This window comes from Cibotium barometz, chromosome 7 (genome assembly GCF_041138505.1).
Source record: "Cibotium barometz isolate CiBa-2024 chromosome 7, ASM4113850v1, whole genome shotgun sequence".
NCBI lineage: Eukaryota > Viridiplantae > Streptophyta > Polypodiopsida > Cyatheales > Cibotiaceae > Cibotium > Cibotium barometz.
This window is the reverse complement of record NC_141052.1, coordinates 15,021,125-15,040,881: the sequence shown is the minus strand read 5'-3', so window position 1 is coordinate 15,040,881 and position 19,757 is coordinate 15,021,125. Positions and strand designations below refer to the sequence as shown.

The 19,757-nt window shown below is 44.3% G+C and overlaps 1 protein-coding gene across 1 annotated transcript in view; it reads left to right on the top strand.

The window, feature by feature from the left end:
• Positions 1-999: 999 nt before the first annotated feature.
• Positions 1,000-19,757, top strand: part of LOC147636727 (oxysterol-binding protein-related protein 3B-like) — a 30,600-nt gene continuing 11,842 nt past the window's right edge. Inside the window, exons 1-2 of the mRNA XM_086800211.1 lie at positions 1,000-1,514; positions 1,644-1,737. Of these exons, the coding sequence (XP_086656337.1) occupies positions 1,423-1,514; positions 1,644-1,737 (186 nt within the window). The 5' untranslated portion in view covers positions 1,000-1,422. The remainder of the gene's footprint in view (positions 1,515-1,643; positions 1,738-19,757) is intronic.

The window sequence follows — 19,757 nt, the reverse complement described above, 5'->3', positions numbered from 1 at the left end:
TTTTGAGGATTAAGTCGTCCTCATCTTGCATGCGTCCATGATCATTTTCATGTGCTTCTTGAAAGGAAACAGGTTCCTCTTTATTGCATATACTAGCAACGAGAGCACGATCCATAAAAGAATAAGATACATGATGAGAACTTGCACGTGTCTTGCTAAGGTAAAGGAGTAACTAATTTGCCGTCTCGGAATGTCTACTCTAGCCATTTTAGCATACTCTTGGATGCCTATATGGCTGCCCTTTCCTCATCCGTTACATCATCCACAATTGCCTGATTAATAGCTTGATCTGTGGGCTAAAATTTGAGCTGATTTTTAGCCAGTACGGGTTGATTTGTAGCACCTTTTTGAGCATTCATTTGCTCCACATATGGCTACACGACATTATACAAAGGTAGTAGTGTATCAAAGATATCCTGTGAGCACACATTTTGCTGTTTTTTAAACATAAAAATATGGGCTGAACTAAGCTCTCAACAAAGATGTCCAACATCTTTACTCCAAGGTCCTCTTTATGGCCGGATGGTAGATCTAGTCTATACCCTCTACTTTTTGAGTTGTAACCCATAAAAATACATTTTACACCTTTATCATCTAGCTTATTGTGTTGTTGCTCAAGCACAAGAGCATAAGCAAGATAACCAAAAACTCGCAAATGAACCACAGGGGCCTTCTTGCCATTCCAAGCTTCATAAGGGGTAATTGTTTGCAATGCCTTGGTGCGGTATCTGTTTAGCACATAAGTGGCACACATAACTGCTCTAGCCAAAAAACATGAGGCAAATGTAAAGCAGCCTAGCAATGACAAAGACTGATAGCAAGCTCTTTTTGATGCCTGGCATAGACAAGACTTCTAAGAGAGTGATTGTTCGGTAGCGAGAATAAACTTACCAACTCCTTTTACTGGATACAAGGAGTTGTTTGTACATGTGACTATTCCTCCTTTAGGAATAGACTCAAGCGAGGAAAATAAATCACGCTAAGAAGTAATGCTGATATGTCAATGACATGTATAGGTCATGGACATAAGGATCATAACTTCAAATTTAGCATCACCTTTATTTTGATTGGTTGAAAAATTCATTTTGGGTTAATTTTTAAGAGTAAGGTTCTCACTCGAAAACAAATTTTCAAAAGAGGATTTTGACACGTTCTCTCTCTCACTGTTTTGCTGTGGCAGAGGGCGAGAGCTGGTTTTTCTAGGTCATTTTACCCTATTTTATCCAGCTCTCGTTCCCCCTCTCTCCTTCCTCCTTCCTTAGCTAGATCTGTGGTTTTTGCTCCGTAGCCAGAGAGCTCTGCTGCAGATCTTCGATCACGCACAGGCTTTCGTTTGATCCCTGGGTTTTCTAGGGTTTTTCCAGACGGTTAGGGTTTCTCTTAGCTTTCTCAGGGTTGCAGAAAACCCTAAGATTTCCAGCCATGAGCAATCGTAATGGCGGTGGTGGCTTCTTTGCTGCCATCACTTCGGGCTTCTCCAGTCTCGGCAGCGCTATGCACAATTCAGTCAACAGGTTTGTGCCGGATTCTTCACCGTCTCTGACAGCTTTTTCTTTTTCCGTCCCTTGATCAGAAATATCTGTAAGATAATTCACGTTTGGAAGAGCGGAAACGTTTTCACAGGTTTTTGAACTGTTTTGTAGCTTGCTTGGATATGAGGGTTTGGAGGTGATCAATCCCGAAGGCGGTCAAGAGGATGCAGAAGACGAAGCAAGGAAGGGCCGATGGAAGCAAGAGGTGTGCCATCATATTTACTTTTTGTGTTTCCTTATTTTTGATTTTCAGTCTATCATTCAGAGCTCAGGGTCAGCAAGACCTTGCCACAGATTCTTATGTTTGAACTTTGACTCTCTCACTTCGGGGCCATGTGCTTTGAGAGATCCATTACAAAGCCTTAGTGTGCATGTTTCAGTAGTTCGTTGCGTTGAGCCTCATTGGGGGTTTGGTGTGTAGGCAAAATGTGCAGCTTAGGTTGTTAAATCCCTCCTGGATGTTGTCAAGTGCATGTTCATGCATGCTTGCCGATTCTTAACCCACAAGGTGAGCACGGGTGTTTAGCCTAGTGGTGAGGAGGGTTCCCAAGGCATGGGTTAGAATTCAAACCCTCGCTAGCCACCGGGTGGTGAGCTCCCTAAAACTAATCAAGTACTACACTGCTACTGAACTCCCAATAAAAACAAAGGAGAATTGACTCTATGTAGCGAAAAAATATTGTATATAAATTGGCCAAGCTATTTTCAGCAAAAGAAGTAAAGATCACTCTATACAAAATGTATGCTTTCCATGGCTAGTGAGGTTTACGTGCTTTATTAGTTGAAATTCACTTAAAAATCCTACATCCAACTCAAAAAAGATCATGTGTGGCATACATTTTAGTGCATCTTTGTAATGCCACCTTGGGACAGTGATGTGATTGATGAGGACTGCAGTTTAGCTAGTTCTTTCTATGCATTACATAACATTGTGTAAATGGTATTTCATATCATAGGGAAATTCTGTTAAATTACAATGAAAAATGTTGCTTAGAAATTGTGTTGTACACCAAACTCAATGGAGGAAGTGAACGGATTGGTCAGTAAGCTGGGGTGATAGAGAACTCCACGGGGAATCCCTGGAGTGTATGCGCAGATAAAGTTGGATATTCTATGATCGAGGAGTTGGGGGGGAGAACCGAGATCACTCAAGAAAGGCAAGTTGAAGCTTGAGTAATGAACAGCTATTCTTATCTCTATAGATGGGGTAGGAATTGGTTGATTTTCGTTGGAGACATCGTGAAGGGGCTCATCATCTCCTCCTATGAGAGGCTAGCATAACTTCGAAGATGGCTCTACAAGAGCTGTTCAGCACTGAAGCAATATCTGCTTGTGCTTCTTGCAGTGTTTGTTTCCTCGTGGGCCTTGTACGATTCCTTCACTTCCGTGTTTTGACGTGTCCAACTTCCCTGCTCTTCTTTCCTGCACATAAACAGACCTCATTTACTGTTACTGTTCATCCAGTACTTGTATACAAAGCACCCTCACCTGGCCACTTCATCACTTCCATGTTTTTATGTGTCTGACTGCCCTGCTCTTCTTTCCTGCACACAAACAGACCCCATTTACTGTTACTGTTCGTCCAGTACTTGTGTTTGAAGCACCCTCACCGTGGTCTACACCTGCTCTTCTTTTACTGGAGAGATCTGATGACGGATCCCACAGATTCTTTTTATGTGCAGGCTTAAGACGACTGTATACTTTACTTTGTTTCAATATGAAATACAAAAGAGAGCCGTCTGCTGGGTTTACTTTATTTAGGCCCAAGACTCTATTGCATATGAGGGGCCCTGCCAAATCGACTTCATATGTGCATCTTATGTGTTTTGGTCATTATAGTTAACAAAAGTAACTGTATGCAAAATGATACCTAGGGGATCATTTTGCATACTTCAGTGTCTTCAAAGTCTTAGAACTTTTGGGTACCCTCAAATACACGAGCATTCCCTCGGAGAAACTCTTGGTGAATGCTGCCTATTAGTATAAAGCCGTGCCTTATCATGAGGTCTTTTGATAGACTCTCTAGTATGCGGAAGTATCTCTTGCATATCAAGCAAAAAGTTCCTAGCCGCATCTAGTTTCAAACCCTGAAGTCCTAAGATCACAAGAGATCGGGGTTCATACTATCCCCCATCCCGAACATTTCCAAGTAAGAAAGGAGTCTGGTGGATTCCATGAGGTCTAAATATTTGGAAAGTACAAGCTATGGGAATGGGGGGTTATCCAATACAAAAGATCAAGCGCTTGATGTCACCTTCCTAGACATGGAAGGAGTCTATTGGACTCTAAATATTTGGAAAGTACAATGGAGGATTATCTAGTATAAAAGATCAATCGCTTGAAGCTTGCTCTAGGCGCCTAAGATGGTTTCTTGAACACAAAAATGGGCATTGGAGCTCAAGTGTCAAGTGGGAAGCATATATGGCGAGCTCCAAGATTTTGGAGAGATCTAGCTTTGAAACATGGTTCTAAATGTGCTCACATATATTTCTAATAAGGTGGAATACAAAGGAACACACTCCTAAAATCTAGGAGTTTACTATTTTTGGACAACTCTCAACTGAAATTCAGTTTGCGTAAGCAAATGGGGAGACTTGCTAAAGCATCTTTGACAGAATGTCTACGAGTTGAGATATTTTTAGAGCTGAAGTTTATGGGAGGGTTCAACTCTTAAAGTGGGACATGTGGCAGGACTCTAGGTCAAAGTGAGACAAGTGGCCTCACACTTGTCTCCTCAGCTCTCCAGTTGTCATTATAGCTTTTACTTGGCATTCTAGCTTACGATAGCCCCAAATTTATAAATTGGAGCCCTGCCCTCTCTCTTCATCTCCAAAGTGGGTTAAGAGGATTGACCTAACAGACCTCTATGGTTGGGAGACTGACCTATTTAGCTCATGCTTGACATGTCTCGGATTGGGCTCACAAAGGGGTCATGGCATACGACAAAATATCCTATCAAAGTACTACTTCTGTACATGTTTCTTGCACTGTTGATGAGCCAGTTTGTCATTGTGTGCCACAGTGCACAGTTGCATAGAAACGTGTTTCATACAGGTTCGAAACGTACGAAAGTTTCGAAACGTTTCGTCCTGTATGAAACGTGTTTCATACATCATGCATATTTTTAAAACCTTAAAAAACGATTCCTTTCGTGAATCGTATGGCGCACTTCATTCACGCTTCCTAGTGGCGGTTGCCTGTGAGTTTGCCGATTTGTGTGCCATCCTTCGATTCCTTCCATCGCTTGTGTCGGCCTGCCTGCTCCTTGGTGTCCTTGGGCCTTGTGGAGGTCTTCCAAAGGGGTAATGTCATGTTTTGCTTTAAGTTGGTTTTCTCTGCACAACTCACAAAGCAGCACACTTTTTTCTCTTCCATCAATATTTATGGCATATCTTCCACGGTCCACCCTTGCTCTATTGAGATTAGTTAATGTTCTGTGTCGCACTTGCCGGGCCAACAATCTGCATTTATCCCCGCCTTGTAGGATGCCTCGAACAGGTGATTCTCTTTGGAACAATGTCACCTTCGAGTCTAGATATGGTGGCTCGGGCTCCGGAAAGTGGAAATGCAACTTTTGTGCTGATAAGCACCATGGCAGTGTCACCAGGCTGAAGGCACATTTGTCACAAACAAAGGGTTTCGGCATTTGGCCATGTAAGCATGCGCCACAAGAAATCTATGATAGCCTCAAGGCTTGGAATGCCATGCAGCTAGGTATCCCCCTTGAGGATATCCCCAATCTGGGAGAGCCTGAAGCACGTCAAAGTGTCTCCAAGAGGACTCGCAGTATCAGAGAGGAAGATACCAGTGAATGGGAGATTAAGAGTTAGGGTTAGGTTTCATATGGGAGATATACACAGAGAAGAAGGGAGAGAGAGAGACAAATATGTGGGGATAAGTCAACTCATGATTATGAGTGTGCGACTCCCCTATCACACATGTATATTTGCACTAGTACACAGTGTGCACTTAGTACATTAAAAGTACTAAGTGTACTATGTACTATAACTTATGGGCTTGTACACACTATAAGGGTGGGCATAATGCCTTTACCCCAACAACCTCCCACTTAAAGGCAAAGTGCCCTTAAATGAAGGAAAAGAAAAATCAGCATGTACATGATAATATACAAGGCCATATCAAGGCTGAAACTGGCCTCATCCAATGCCCATCAAGTGTCTGCAATGAGCAAACCGCTCTGGAGGCAAACTCTTTGTCAACAGATCAGCCGGGTTGTCATCCGTATGAATCTTAACAAGCTGAATTTGCTTGTTCTCTATCACCTCTCTGATGAAGTGATACTTCACATCCACATGCTTCGTCTTTGCATGAAAGACAGGGTTCTTTGCCAACTGGATGGCACTCTGACTATCACAATGCAACAATGGAATATCCCCTGTATAACCCAAATCAACCACTAACCGAGATAGCCATAATGCCTCCTTGCAAGCCTCTGTGGCTGCAATATACTCCCACTTAAAGGCAAAGTGCCCTTAAATGAAGGAAAAGAAAAATCAGCATGTACATGATAATATACAAGGCCATATCAAGGCTGAAACTGGCCTCATCCAATGCCCATCAAGTGTCTGCAATGAGCAAACCGCTCTGGAGGCAAACTCTTTGTCAACAGATCAGCCGGGTTGTCATCCGTATGAATCTTAACAAGCTGAATTTGCTTGTTCTCTATCACCTCTCTGATGAAGTGATACTTCACATCCACATGCTTCGTCTTTGCATGAAAGACAGGGTTCTTTGCCAACTGGATGGCACTCTGACTATCACAAGGCAACAATGGAATATCCCCTGTATAACCCAAATCAACCACTAACCGAGATAGCCATAATGCCTCCTTGCAAGCCTCTGTGGCTGCAATATACTCGGCCTCTGTAGTAGGTAAGGCAGTGCACTTCTGCATCCTGGATATCCATGACACAGCACCTCCTGTGAATGTAAACACATAACCGGTAGTAGACTTCCGGTTATTTGGATGACCGGCATAATCCGAATCCGTGTAACCATGCACTAATGCATCCTGTTTGCCAAAACAAATGCACATATCCTGTGTGCCCTTCAGGTATCTCATGACACCTTTCACTGCTTCCCAATGCGTCTTGCCAGGTTTGGCCATGTATCTAGAAACCACTCCCACTGCAAATGCAATGTCCGGCCTAGTAGCAACCATGGCATACATGAGACTGCCACAAGCTGAAGCATACGGAATCTTGGCCATATCAGCCCTGTCACTATCCGACTGTGGGTTGTCCGTAGCACTGAGTTTCACATATGGAGAAAAAGGAGTACTAGTCTTCTTCCCCCCATCCATATTGAACCTCTGCAAAACTTTGCCAATGTATTCCTTCTGAGACAAATACAACACATGCTGATTTCTGTCCCGAAGTATCCGCATACCCAAAATGTGATTTGCATCACCCAAATCCTTCATATCAAAGGTCTGATGCAGCCTCTTCTTCAAGGCATCCATCTCCTTACGAGATTTCCCGGCAATCAACATATCATCAACATACAAGATGAGGATCAATAGACTGCCATCCAAAGCTTTCTTGGTGTATAAGCAGTGATCTATGTCACTTCTCCTGAAATCTTGGGATTTCATGAATGTATCAAATTTATGATACCATTCCCTTGGTGCCTGTTTGAGCCCATAAAGACTCTTTTTCAGCTTGCATACAAGCTTCTCCTTTCCATTTACTGCAGAACCCTCTGGCTGTTGCATATATATCTCCTCATGGAGATCACCGTGTGAAGAAAAGCAGTCTTCACATCCATCTGAATCAAGTCCAGATCATCATGAGCAACCAAAGCAAATACAGCTCTAAGTGTGGTCATTTTGACCACTGGAGAGAAGATCTCATCAAAGTCCACATCATATTCCTGCTTGAAGCCCTTAGCCACTAACATGGCTTTGTATCTTGGCTTTGCATCTGGTGCAACTTTGAGCCTGTAAACCCACTTGCAAGGCAAAACCTTCTTGCTTGTAGGCAAATGCACCAACTTCCATGTTCCATTTTTGTGCAGAGAATCCATCTCTGACTTCATAGCACGCTCCCATAGAGCCTTGTTTGGCCTCTGTAAAGCCTCCTTGTAACATGAGGGCTCCCCACAGTCACTGAGCATCAAGTAGTCAACCCTTGGAACAAACCTGTCAGGGGCTCTGGAGGGTCTTGTGGACCTCCGTACCCAATGACCATCATTTGCAGGTTGCTGTCCAGCTTGCATATCACCTATTGGTGGCTCCTGTTCCATGCCATAAGGTTGAAAGATCATGCCCGGTATTTCCTCTAACTGTGGGATATCCATAGGGATATCTTCTGCCATCTCTGGCTGTCCATTTGGACCATTTTCAGCACCATTTAAGGGCTGGTTTTGCTGCTGTAATGGCTGATTTACAGCCCTTGGTTGTTGTCCATGATGTCCATCATCATCAAAGATGACTCTGCCAGGCTCCTGTTGCCTTGCAGGCTCCTTATACATGCATGTTTCATCAAAAATGACATCACTGCTGCGTATAATCTTTCTATTCACTGGATCCCAAAGTCTATACCCCATTTCACCTCTGTCACCATATCCTAGGAATATGCATTTGTGAGACTTAGGATCAAGTTTGGTGCGCATTTCCCTGCGTATGTGCACGTACCCAACGCAACCAAACACTCTCAAGTGCTTGTAGGACGGAGGCTTCCCTGTCCATACTTCCTCTGGCACTTTCCCACCAAGCCTCGTGTTAGGTGACCTGTTTATAAGATGAACGGCTGTCATAACAGCTTCAGCCCAAAAACCATGAGGTAATGCAGCATGTGACAACATAGAACGGACCTTCTCCTGAATGGTCCTGTTCATCCTCTCTGCTGTCCCGTTTTGTGGAGGATCATACGGAGTAGAGAGCTCTCTCTTGATGCCTTCAGCATCACAAAAGTCCTGAAACTGTTTGGACATATACTCTCCACCATTGTCGGAACGCAAAGCCTTCAGTGTTTTGCCAGTTTGATTCTCAACATGAGCAACAAACTTCTGAAACGCTGAGAATGTATCACTCTTCAAACGAAGAGGATAAACCCACACCTTGCGTGTGGCATCATCAATAAAAGACACAAAATATTTTGCCCCTTCCAAAGAAAGCTGAGGCATCTCACATACATCTGTATGCACAAGCTCTAACTGAGCATCTTTCTGTCCAAGAGCTTTCTTGTGGGGACACTGGAGTTGCCTGCCATATATACAATGCTCACAAAACTGAAAACTTGAAAACTTTAGAGAAGGCAAGTAACCCAAACGAGACAATTGCTCCATTCCTTTGACACTCATGTGTCCCAACCGGCTATGCCACATAGAGATTTCCGGCAGCTCGGTTGCATTTACATTAGCATGGTGACAAACACCAGCATGCATGAAGTAAAGAGTGTCCACCTTAGAGCCTCTGGCAACAACCAGTGAGCCCTTACTAATCTTCCACTTTCCACGACCAAATGTGGTAACATAATCAGCATCATCAAGCTGTCCAGTAGAAAGCAGGTTCTTCTTGATCTCAGGCACATGCCTGACATCATGGAGCATTAAGCTGTGAGCCATCTGAAAACACAAGCCTCACATCACCTCTGCCAAGAATCTTGCATGCATGGTTGTCACCCAAATAAACTACTCCTTCATTGCCAGCAGTATACCTGACAAACAAGTCTCTGCAACCTGTGACATGAAAGGAGGCACCTGAATCAATGATCCATGAGTGCATACCATGACCATCTCCTGTAAGAAGTGAATGGGCATCAAGTGAAGACGTGAATAGGACCTCATCCTCACTGTCACCTGCATGTGACACATTGACTTCTTCAATCTTGACTCCCCTTTGGCTTTACATCTTTGGCTTCATCTTTGTCTTTGTCTTTGCTCCCTTTTCCTTTTGATCATTTTTCCATTTGTAGCATTGCTTTTTGATATGTCCCTTCTTGCCACAATAATGGCATTCCAAATCCTTTTTGGAGCGGGACTTGCTCCTTCCCCGTTCTTGGCTTTTACCCCTTTGCTGGGATCTCCCACGTGCATTCATTGCATTGGACTTTCCAACAGAATTGTTCTTCCTGTTCATCTTTTCTTGAAGAAGAGCACCCTCCACATCTGCATATGACAGCATAGCATTCGAATTGCTAGTGGCTGTCCTGAATGTGTCCCAACTCTCTGGCAAAGTGCATAAGAGAAAAGTGGCTTTGAACTCATCGTCCATTGCCAACTTTTGATTAATGACCTGGCTGACAATACCATTAAACTCATTTAGATGGGCTGTCATAGATGCCCCTTCCTTCATCTGAAGACCTATGAGTTTCTTCAACCAATACACTTTGCTTGAGGCACTTTGCTGGGCATACAAGTCCTGCAATCTTTGCCACATTCCCCAAGCTGTCTTCTCTTCACAAATGCTGAAAAGTAAAGAGTCTGACACAGACAACATGATAGTAGATCTTGCCAGCTCATCCATATCTTCCCACTCTTCAGCAGTAAGAGAAGCGGGCATTACACCCCTTTCTTTGATAGGCTTGTGCTGCTTCTTCTGGAGCAACACATTATAGCACTGGGTTTGCCAAATATCATAATTATGTGAGCCTTCAAGCTTCTTGATGTGAAGCAATGAAGAGCTCTCACCTGTGGTTGCCATAGCAATATGCAACCTTTGTCAATGCCTGACTCCCTGCAAGTGTGCAAACACTGCACCAAAAGCACACAAAGTGCTCACAGTTGTTCTCCCAAAGTTTATCTCCCACTGCGGAAGCACAAATGCAACTCAACTATGTGATAAAATCACCAAAATCTGGTTGCTGCAGATTTAGGACAGCACCTTAAATGTGCTCTGTTCCCCTTCCAAAGTATTGTACAACAGTACCAAGTGCTCACCAATGATGTACCAAACCTGTACTGGCAAGTACAGCAGCTGAAAATGAACCTTTTCCTCACTCAAATCAATGTACAGCCATGCCAAAACTTGCACAAAGTTGTACCAAATCTGTACCAGCAAGTTCAGCAGCAACAATAAATGCTCTCCTGGCTGTCCAAATGAGTGAAAATCAGGCTTTTACAGTTCGACCACTGCATACAACATTCCCGAACAGAAATTGGGCAAAAGCCCCTTGACTGCAAGTGGATTTCTGAGGATTCAAGGCATAAAAGTCTTGCCTGCTGCTTTGCCAAGCTCAACAAGCATAAAATCTTGAAAAAGCCCCTTGATTTAAGATCAATTTCTGATCATACATGGTACATTAACGCACATGAAGGCATCCAGAGTCTTCGCAGTGCTTCCCCCTGGCCACATATACATCCAGTACATAAAAGCCCCTTGATTTACAGGCACATTGAGCGCTTGACAGGCATCAACACATTGCCCAAAGCATCAAATGTCAGTACCTGCATGCAAATCAATCCAATTGGCACAAAAGCCCTTTGATTTGCACTCCAATTTCTTGCAATTTTGCCCCGAATGTGAGATTGCTGACATCATACAGCATGTATGAATGCCCAATGGCACAATTACATCAAAAGCCCGAAATTTTGACATCCAATTTCCTGCAAATTGATCCTGATTGTGACCAATGTCACCCAATTTTGCCATTTTTGCTCAAAATTTGAGCAATTTGGCACCTTACATGCTCAATTGATGATTGTACCTGCTCAATTGCAAATCCCAAAAAAAATTGAAGCAAATACCTTTGCAATTTCTGATTGCAGGAAAGAGGGGGGGGGGGGTAGTGTTGATGCTGCTGCAGTCTGAAAAACTCCTTGGCCTTTGAAAGTCGCAGGAGAATTAGGAAGCTTAGCTGTTTGCAGCTGTCCTCCGTCCATGCCTTTGCTCTGCGTGCCTGTATTCATGCAGGTCTTTGTAGTCGAACAGGTGCAGGCGTACAAGGTGACCTTCGTTCTGGAAGGGGGTTGCGTGCGTGGCTCTTCAATGCTGTGCACTTTCAAGCGCTTTTACGTGTTCGCCGACACCCTGTTGAAGGGGTGCTTTTACGTGTTCGCCCACGAGGAGAGCTTCGCACGCATACGAGCCAAGCTGGCGCACTTCTGGGCAGCAGAAGGAAGGGTAGTACCGGCGCCCGATTCAGCAATGGCACGGAAGTCTGGGCGGAGGAGGCCGTGCCGAGCGACGATTTCTACTGCAAGCCTCCGCGCTGGAAGCTATTCGTGAGGAAGCTGAGGGCAGAGACAAGAAAGATGAACTGCAGGAAGCTTGCTCCGCCTGCGTTCCGCTACGATGCGCTGAGCTACGCCATGAACTTCGACGAAGGTTGCTGGCAGCAGCAGGAGGGCGTAAACACTGTTAGGTTTTCAAGCCCAATGGCAATGGGAAGTAGATCCCTCATAGTCAGAGTGCCAGCTTAAACCAAAAAAAAAAAAACACAAGCTCTGATACGAGTTGAATGGGAGATTAAGAGGTAGGGTTAGGTTTCATGTGGGAGATATACACAGAGAAGAAGGGAGAGAGAGAGAGACATATATGCGGGGATAAGTCAACTCATGATTATGAGTGTGTGACTCCCCTATCACACATGTATATTTGCACTAGTACACATAGTGCACTTAGTACATTAAAAGTACTAAGTGTACTATGTACTATAACTTATGGGCTTGTACACACTATAAGGGTGGGCATAATGCCTTTACCCCAACAGTGGTGAGGTTGCAGGTGGTGTTGCAGGTGGTTCTAGCTCGGCACCTCGAGCCAAAAGAACTAGTCTTCCAGTGTTCAAGAAAGGACATGTACAGACAGGGATGCAAAAGGCTGCCATGAAAGAGACGACGAGGGAGTTGATGAAGTTGTTTATTCAATGTGGATTATCCTTCCACATTGTCAGGACTCCTCGATGGAAGAAGGCAATGAGAGCTATCTCCCGCATTGGGTGTGAGTGGGATGGCCCCTCCTACGAGACATTGCGCACTACTGAGCTTCGCAAGGAGCAACTGGCTGTGGAGATGGAGATGGAGCCTCTCAAGGCCACTTGGGCAAAGTATGGTTGTACTTTGCTTTGTGATGGATGGACAGATGTGCGGAAGAGAAATGTGTACAACATTCTTGTGTCCTCCTGCAAAGGCACAATGTTCATTCGTGCCATAGATGCATCGGTGCTAGGGATAGTGGTTACAGGGGAGTTCATTATGTCCCACATGCGCCAGGCAATCAATGAAATTGGGCCTGATAACATTGTGCAGGTGATCACGGACAATGGGTCCAATTGTGTATCCATGGGCAGGATGTTAGAGGAGGAGTTCCCCAAGATTGTGTGGACACCTTGTGCAGCACACAGCCTTGACTTGATGATTGAGGATGTGGGAAAGCTTGATTGGGTGAGCCATGTATTTTCAGCTGCATCTACCATGGTGAACTTTGTCACAAAGAGGCCAAAGGTTTTGAGCATGTACAGGGCCAATAGTGATCTTGAGCTTCTAAAGCCCTCCAAAACTCGGTTTGCATATATGTTTATTGTAGTGGAGGGACTAGTGAGAGTGCGACATGGCTTATTACGCACTATTGTGTGTCGTGAATGGACAGCATGGGAGGACAAGGATGAGCCCAAGTCTATAGCATTCTCTCGTATGGTCATGAGAGATACTTGGTGGCAGGATGTAGAGGGACTTGTGAAGGCACTTCAGTCCATGTATAGTGTCCTTCGGCTCACAGACATGGAGGGGAGTACCATTGGGCTGCTTTATGAGTTCATGGACAGAATTGGTAAAGCTCTCAATGATTTCACTACCTTGTCGCGTGACAGGTGCTCACCCTTGGGCTTTAACTTTAGTCTTTGAGTTTTTCTCTTGAGTCTTCCTATAAGTTATTTTATAAATCTTGATCTCTTATGTATGTCACATGTTACATGTAGAGTTCAAGATATTAAGGAGATCTGGAATCGGCGTTGGGATTGGTTTCATACGCCAATCCATGCTGTTGCTCACATTTTGCATCCCCTTTGGAGGAATGAGGAGCAATACCTCAATGAGGAGCTAGAGTCAGGATGGATCGAGTACATTACCAAGTTGGTGGGAGTGGGAGGTGATATACAGCTTATGAGAAAGCTCGAGGATGAGCGTCTCATTTACCGCAACGGTAGCCATATGTTTGGGTGAGCTACTGCATTGCTCGGGGAGACAGTTGGAGCCAGTGTCTTGGTGGGAGAAATACGGTATTGGGACACCCAACTTAGTAAGGTTTCTTGATTCTTAAATCTTGTATCTTTGTCTCCTGAGTCCTACTCTTTCAAAATCTACATTCAAATGCTACTCTCTTTTTGACTCTAACTTAACATTCTTTTTTGTACAATGTAGAGACGGATTGCATTGAGAGTTCTCTCCCAGGATTGCAGTTCAGGGCCTTGTGAGAGAAACTGGAGTACATGGGCTCTTTTTCACACGAAAAAGAGAAACAGACTCTCCTCAGCACAATTGGAGAGGCTTGTCTTTTGTCATTGCAATCTTCGATTGCTAGAACAAAAGGGTCATCCCATTGAGCCTCGCCAAGTGAATCCAGATAAGATTGATATCATGAAGTGCAAGGAGATTCCCGACATTCCTCAGGAGGAGAGAGACATCTATTCTATGCTCTATGAGGAGATCATGGCTCCGGCTCGCACTACACGATCTTCTCGAGAGGCTAGTACTAGTGGTGCACCTGCACCTCTAGAGGATGAGGCATTTGAGGACTCGGCTACCGGCAGTGACCTTGAGAGTGAGGTTGCAGAGGCAGAAGATGCGGATGAGGATGAGCATGAGGATGCAGATAGTAGCTAGCAGATGCCAGTATCATTTTATTTGGACATGTTATTTAGTTTGAACTTTGGACATGTTATTTATTTTGATCTTGGATTTTGAGTCATGACTCATCACCCACGTGGTGATCCTTTTGATTTCTGTTTAGTTATAAGTGACCACCCACGTGATTTGTGATATCATCATATCTTACATGTATTTTGTTTTTATTGAAATGAATTCAATGTGGTCTCTTATAAGTTATGTCAACAGTTTTTTCTTTTGTATATTTCAAGTAAAAAATATACATGTTTTTTCTATTTTGTATGAAACCTTTTTGTACCCGTTTCTTACCTTTTATGAAACGTTTCAAAACGTATGAAACCCGTTTCATACCTGCCGTTTTTGAAACGCCTGGCAACACTGCACAGTGCATGGGTGCACGTAGCAACACTAACTTGCCCATATCCTCCATGAGCAAGTTAATGCAATGGGAGGCACAAGGTGTCCACACTATGGAGGGATAGTCCTCCTTAAGCAATTTCCCCATTTGACGACAAGTTGAAGTGTTGTCGGTGATGACTTGTATCTCTTTTTCCGGCATGACCTACGCGTCACAATGCACATGAATGGATGTAATGAGCGTATGACATAGCCACATATGACATATGCTAAACTTTAAACTTTAAAGGCTTAGCACAATTTGAAACTTACCTTCATGATGGCTTGCTTATTATGGTGATATATGAATGTGTTCAAGGTTTTCCAACCCGCCTTTCCAGAATCCACGCCCTGCACAAAGTATGTGCCTAGAGGGCAGGAGACAAGTATGTTGATGATGCCTCTCTTCTTTTGGTCACTCCTTCCATCGGCGCCTGTGCAAAGGACTTTTGCTTACAAGAAATCAAGTTTTATCAGAGGAACACTGAGTTGCTCATAAGAAGAGCCCCTTTTGCTCTCACAGTGAAGGAGATTCTCCAACGATATAGAACAGAGTTCCGTGTGCAGAGGATTGCCCTTGAAGCATTGCAAGAAGCCTCCGAGGCTTACCTTGTTGGGCTTTTTGAAGACACCAACCTCCTTGCAATACATGCAAAGAGGATTACCATATCTCCCAAGGACATGCAACTAGCTCGGCGCATTCGATGCTACACCCATACTTGGACCATGCCGCTCACACTAGATTGAGAGATTTATCGATTCTCTCCTTCTCATCAACAAGCCTCTTTGTGTGCATGGCATGGTAGGCGATGCCGGTCCATTCTTCACATGGGTCCACATTCGCAATGGCTTTCACCATTGTCTTCCATCGATCTACCTTGAGTACATGGAATGAGAGATTGCATTCAATAATGGTGCATGCAATCTTTATATCTATAACCGTTGTTGTTCTCGGATATGTGATAGAGAAGAAGAGACACCCCCGGTGGCTTGGCAAGAGCGGGTTGCCCCATCAGAGACTCAAACCTTTGCCTCTTTGAGGAGGTGGAGGTGGCGGAGGAGGATGTATCACAAGGTGGGGAGATGACCTCATCATCTGCCCTTGAGCTTCTACTACTATCACGGTGAGCACCCAATCCACCCCTAATATTGTTGAAGATCTCATCGGATATAGCTAGGGGGACGTCCTTGCATGGTGCAACTTGTCCCCCCACCTTTCCGAGATGTTGGAGAAGCCTAGTAATGCTGCTTGTGTATTGTTTGCCACAATACTTACAAGTCCACCTACATGATTTGGACTTTCCTTTGGCTTTCTCGACATGAATAGCATGCACATTGAAGGTTTCATTCTTCTCCCTCGTCATTGTAATAGAGAGACAAAGAGAACTTAGAAGAGATGAATAGGCTTGAGAGAGAGAGAGAGAGAGAGAGAGAGAGGCTAGAGCTTTAAGAATCAAAGTTCAAGCTATGGAGCTTGAAGCTTGAATGTGAGGGAAGGTTGGGGGGGGAGGGCAAGGGAGGGCACTTTAAAGGAGTTGCTCAAGAGCTCAAGCCTATAGCAGAGACAAGCCACAAAAAAAAAACAATGAAAAATAGTAAGAAAAGTGAACAAAAACGAGCTGAAATTGGGCGGAACAACGCTTTTGTAAATGGTTGAAATTGCGCCCAACAGTCATATCGTATTGTATATCGCACGGTACTGTTGTAACGGGAGGCGGACGCGTGTATTGGAATCGTATAAATGTGAACAAGATTCTGAGCACTTAACACTTGGGCATTACAACCACAAAGCTGAAAATGACAGTACACCACATAAAGGGGCCGATGATAGGCTGACCCCCCCCCTTTAGGTTATATTACCAAAAGAGTTTGCAAAGTACAAGATTATGGGTGCCTGGGGATTCTCCACCAGCCTGCACCTGATTCTACCAAATACATCATGTATGAATACATCTCAAACAAGAGAATCTGTAGGTACATCCGCCCTACACACAGGTACATCCGCCCTGCACAAGCCTCTTCACAGGTACATCTGCCCTGCACAAGAGTATCACAATCCTCACAGGTACTCCGCCCTGCACAGGATGTAAATGAATCTTTAGGCCCTGTTTCCACGCGAGAAACTGATCCAGAAACCTGTGTTCTCCGCGAGCAAGTGTTCCCAATGCTTGCCCTAAACACCTGTTACACCAGGAATCCTTGAGACACATCCATGCTCTCATATTCCATTGCTGTCCGGCCTGTTTTATGCAATAACCAGTCAAAAACAGCAGCTTTCCATCGCGAGAAATCCACCTGTAAAGGGTCCTACAGCCCTGTGGAGGTCCCTAGAGCTGTCCTGTACTATCCAAGTTGGCTTTGGACACCTGTAACCAGCCCAAAACTCGCAATAACCAGAAATTACAGGTCTGAAATTTACCAACCAGCCCTTTAGAAGAGTGTGGGGATCGATATCCAAGCTTGTGTGAGTCCGGGAAGCAAGCAACCAGCCCTGTAGCAACTCCCAAAGCTTCAACCAGCTCTCCAATGTGCTAAATTATGAATAAAACAGCCCAAATGGCCTCTTGAAGGAGGCGCCTTTCTCCAGTGCCACCTATGGGGCTTGGTGGGTTCACATACAGGCTGACAAGTGTCCCCATAAGGTGTCCAGGTAGGTGTCCAGCCCATAGTGCTCCATTTGTCCTGTTTGTATAAGTTTAGGTCCAACCAAATGGGAAATGGCCATAAGCTGTCCGGACTTCATTAATTTTGGTCCAACCAAATGCGAACGCATTATAAGTTGTCCGGCCACTTATTAATGAGTGTGGACCTGCAAACCAATAAACTTTAGTAGTAAATGAAATAAGCTGTAAATTGAGTGTGGATGCACTTACCACCTGCAAAACCCATAAGCCCACAGTTTTAGGCCCAAACAGGAGTGCACACACGCGTCCACAAGGTGCCCGGGCGTCCCCGGTCCCTCGGACTTCACAAGCCAAAATAACAAGCATTGTCCAGGCAACAAGACAATGTCACACAAAGTAAAATAAAGTTATGGCATGCATCATTTATGCATTGTGCACATGTAAACTTGGAGAACCACCTATCATCATTCTTGTACTTGAAAATATTCCGCTTGCCATCATAACACACCATGTGTGCATGGCCGGAATCCACACGGGCACCGCCCGAAAGTCCACAAATGTCCTGCCATGTCCTTGGACTCATATGCATCCACTCATATGATCCATACACATGCCCAGGTATAATACATACATGCATCCGCATGTTTCTAGGCCTCACACGCATCCGCATGTCCCTAGAATATAGGGATTTGTGACATCCCCCCGGCTTCTAATCAGTTGACCGCAACTGAGAAGCCTCCAGATAGGCCTTCAAGAGATCTGGGTAATCCTCGAAGTAGGCCTCATCCATCCATTTTGCATCCAAAGCTGAATAATTCTTGAACTTCACAAGGTACCTACGAACAAGTTTGCCTCCCGCAAGCTTTCGTTCCTTGTGAAAAACAATCTGTTCAGGTTGAAGAATCTCTTCCAGCTCATCCACCTCGGGTGGGTCTTCCAAAACCGGCTCAAACGGTGTCGGTCCCACATAAGGCCTCAATAGGCTCACATGAAAAGCATTATGCATGTTCCAATGATCTGGGAGTACAAGCCGAAATGCAACATCATTGATCTTCTCCAAGATCTGAAAAGGTCCATAATACCTGTTGGAAAGTTTAGGGTACTTTCCCTCTTTCCCTGGCCTCTTCCGAAGGCGTGCCTTTTCAAATTTGAGCAAGACCCAATCACCTTGTTTGAATTGTACATCCCTTCTATGCTTATCAGCTGTCTTTTTATTCTTGGTTTGAGACCTCTCTATGGCTGTCCGTACCTGTGCAAATGCAGTATCCAAGTCTCTGACATACTCATCTGCTGCAAAAATCTCATCCTTTGTACGAAGAATGGGTGGTAGTACCACCTTGCCATAGATAATCTCAAAGGGCGCCTTGCCCGTAGAAGTATGTACCGTATTGTTGTAGGCAAACTCCACAAGTGGTAAATACTTCTCCCAATCCGATTTGCGGTCGGATACATAAGATTTCAGCAAGTCGAGGATGGCTGAATTTGCTATTTCACTTTGCCCATCTGTCTGTGGATGGTAAGCTGATGAGAAGTTCAGCTTTGTACCCATATTGTCAAACAATGCGCGCCAAAATAAGCTTGTGGTTCTAGGATCTCTATCCCCCACAATAGATTTAGGCATGCCATGGTGTTTGAATATCTGTGCCAAAAACATCCTAGCCATATGATCTGGCTTTATTGTCTTGCACACGGGAATGAAATGTGCCTGCTTGCTAAACCTGTCAATAATGGTCCAAATAGCATCATTTCCCTGTGGCGTCCTTGGCAAATCCATAATGAAATCCATAGCAATGCTTTCCCATGGTTCATTTGGTATAGGCAAAGGCTGAAGCAATCCAGGTGCTTTATGTCGGTCAAACTTGACCTTTTGACATACCATACATTCACGTACATATGCTTCAATATCCTTGCGAATATGTGGCCAAAAGAAATACCTCTCCAAAGCTTGTGCTGTGGCCAAAATGCCTCTATGACCTGCATATGGAGGAGCATGACACTCATCCATAACCTTATGGCGAAGGTTCTTTACCACACACATACGATTTTGCATCATGAGATATCCATCTCTTATGACATAAGATGGGACAGCAATACCCTCTTGCAAATCAGCCCATACATGTGCAAAATCCTCATCCAGATGATAAGTATTACGCATATCCGATAAGTCCTCATGGTATGCAACTGTAATAGCATGAACCTGTGGTCGTCTAGATAAGGCATCTGCCACCACATTCTTTTTCCCTGGAGTGTGCAAAATCTGAAAATGAAACATTGAGAGGAAATTTGCCCATCTCATATGCTTCTCTGAGAGCTTACTTTGAGTCAAAAAGTATCTCAAACTTTGATGATCAGTTTTGACCATAAAATCAGCCCCTAAAAGATAGTGTTTCCAAATAGTAAGGGCATGAATTACAGCCAA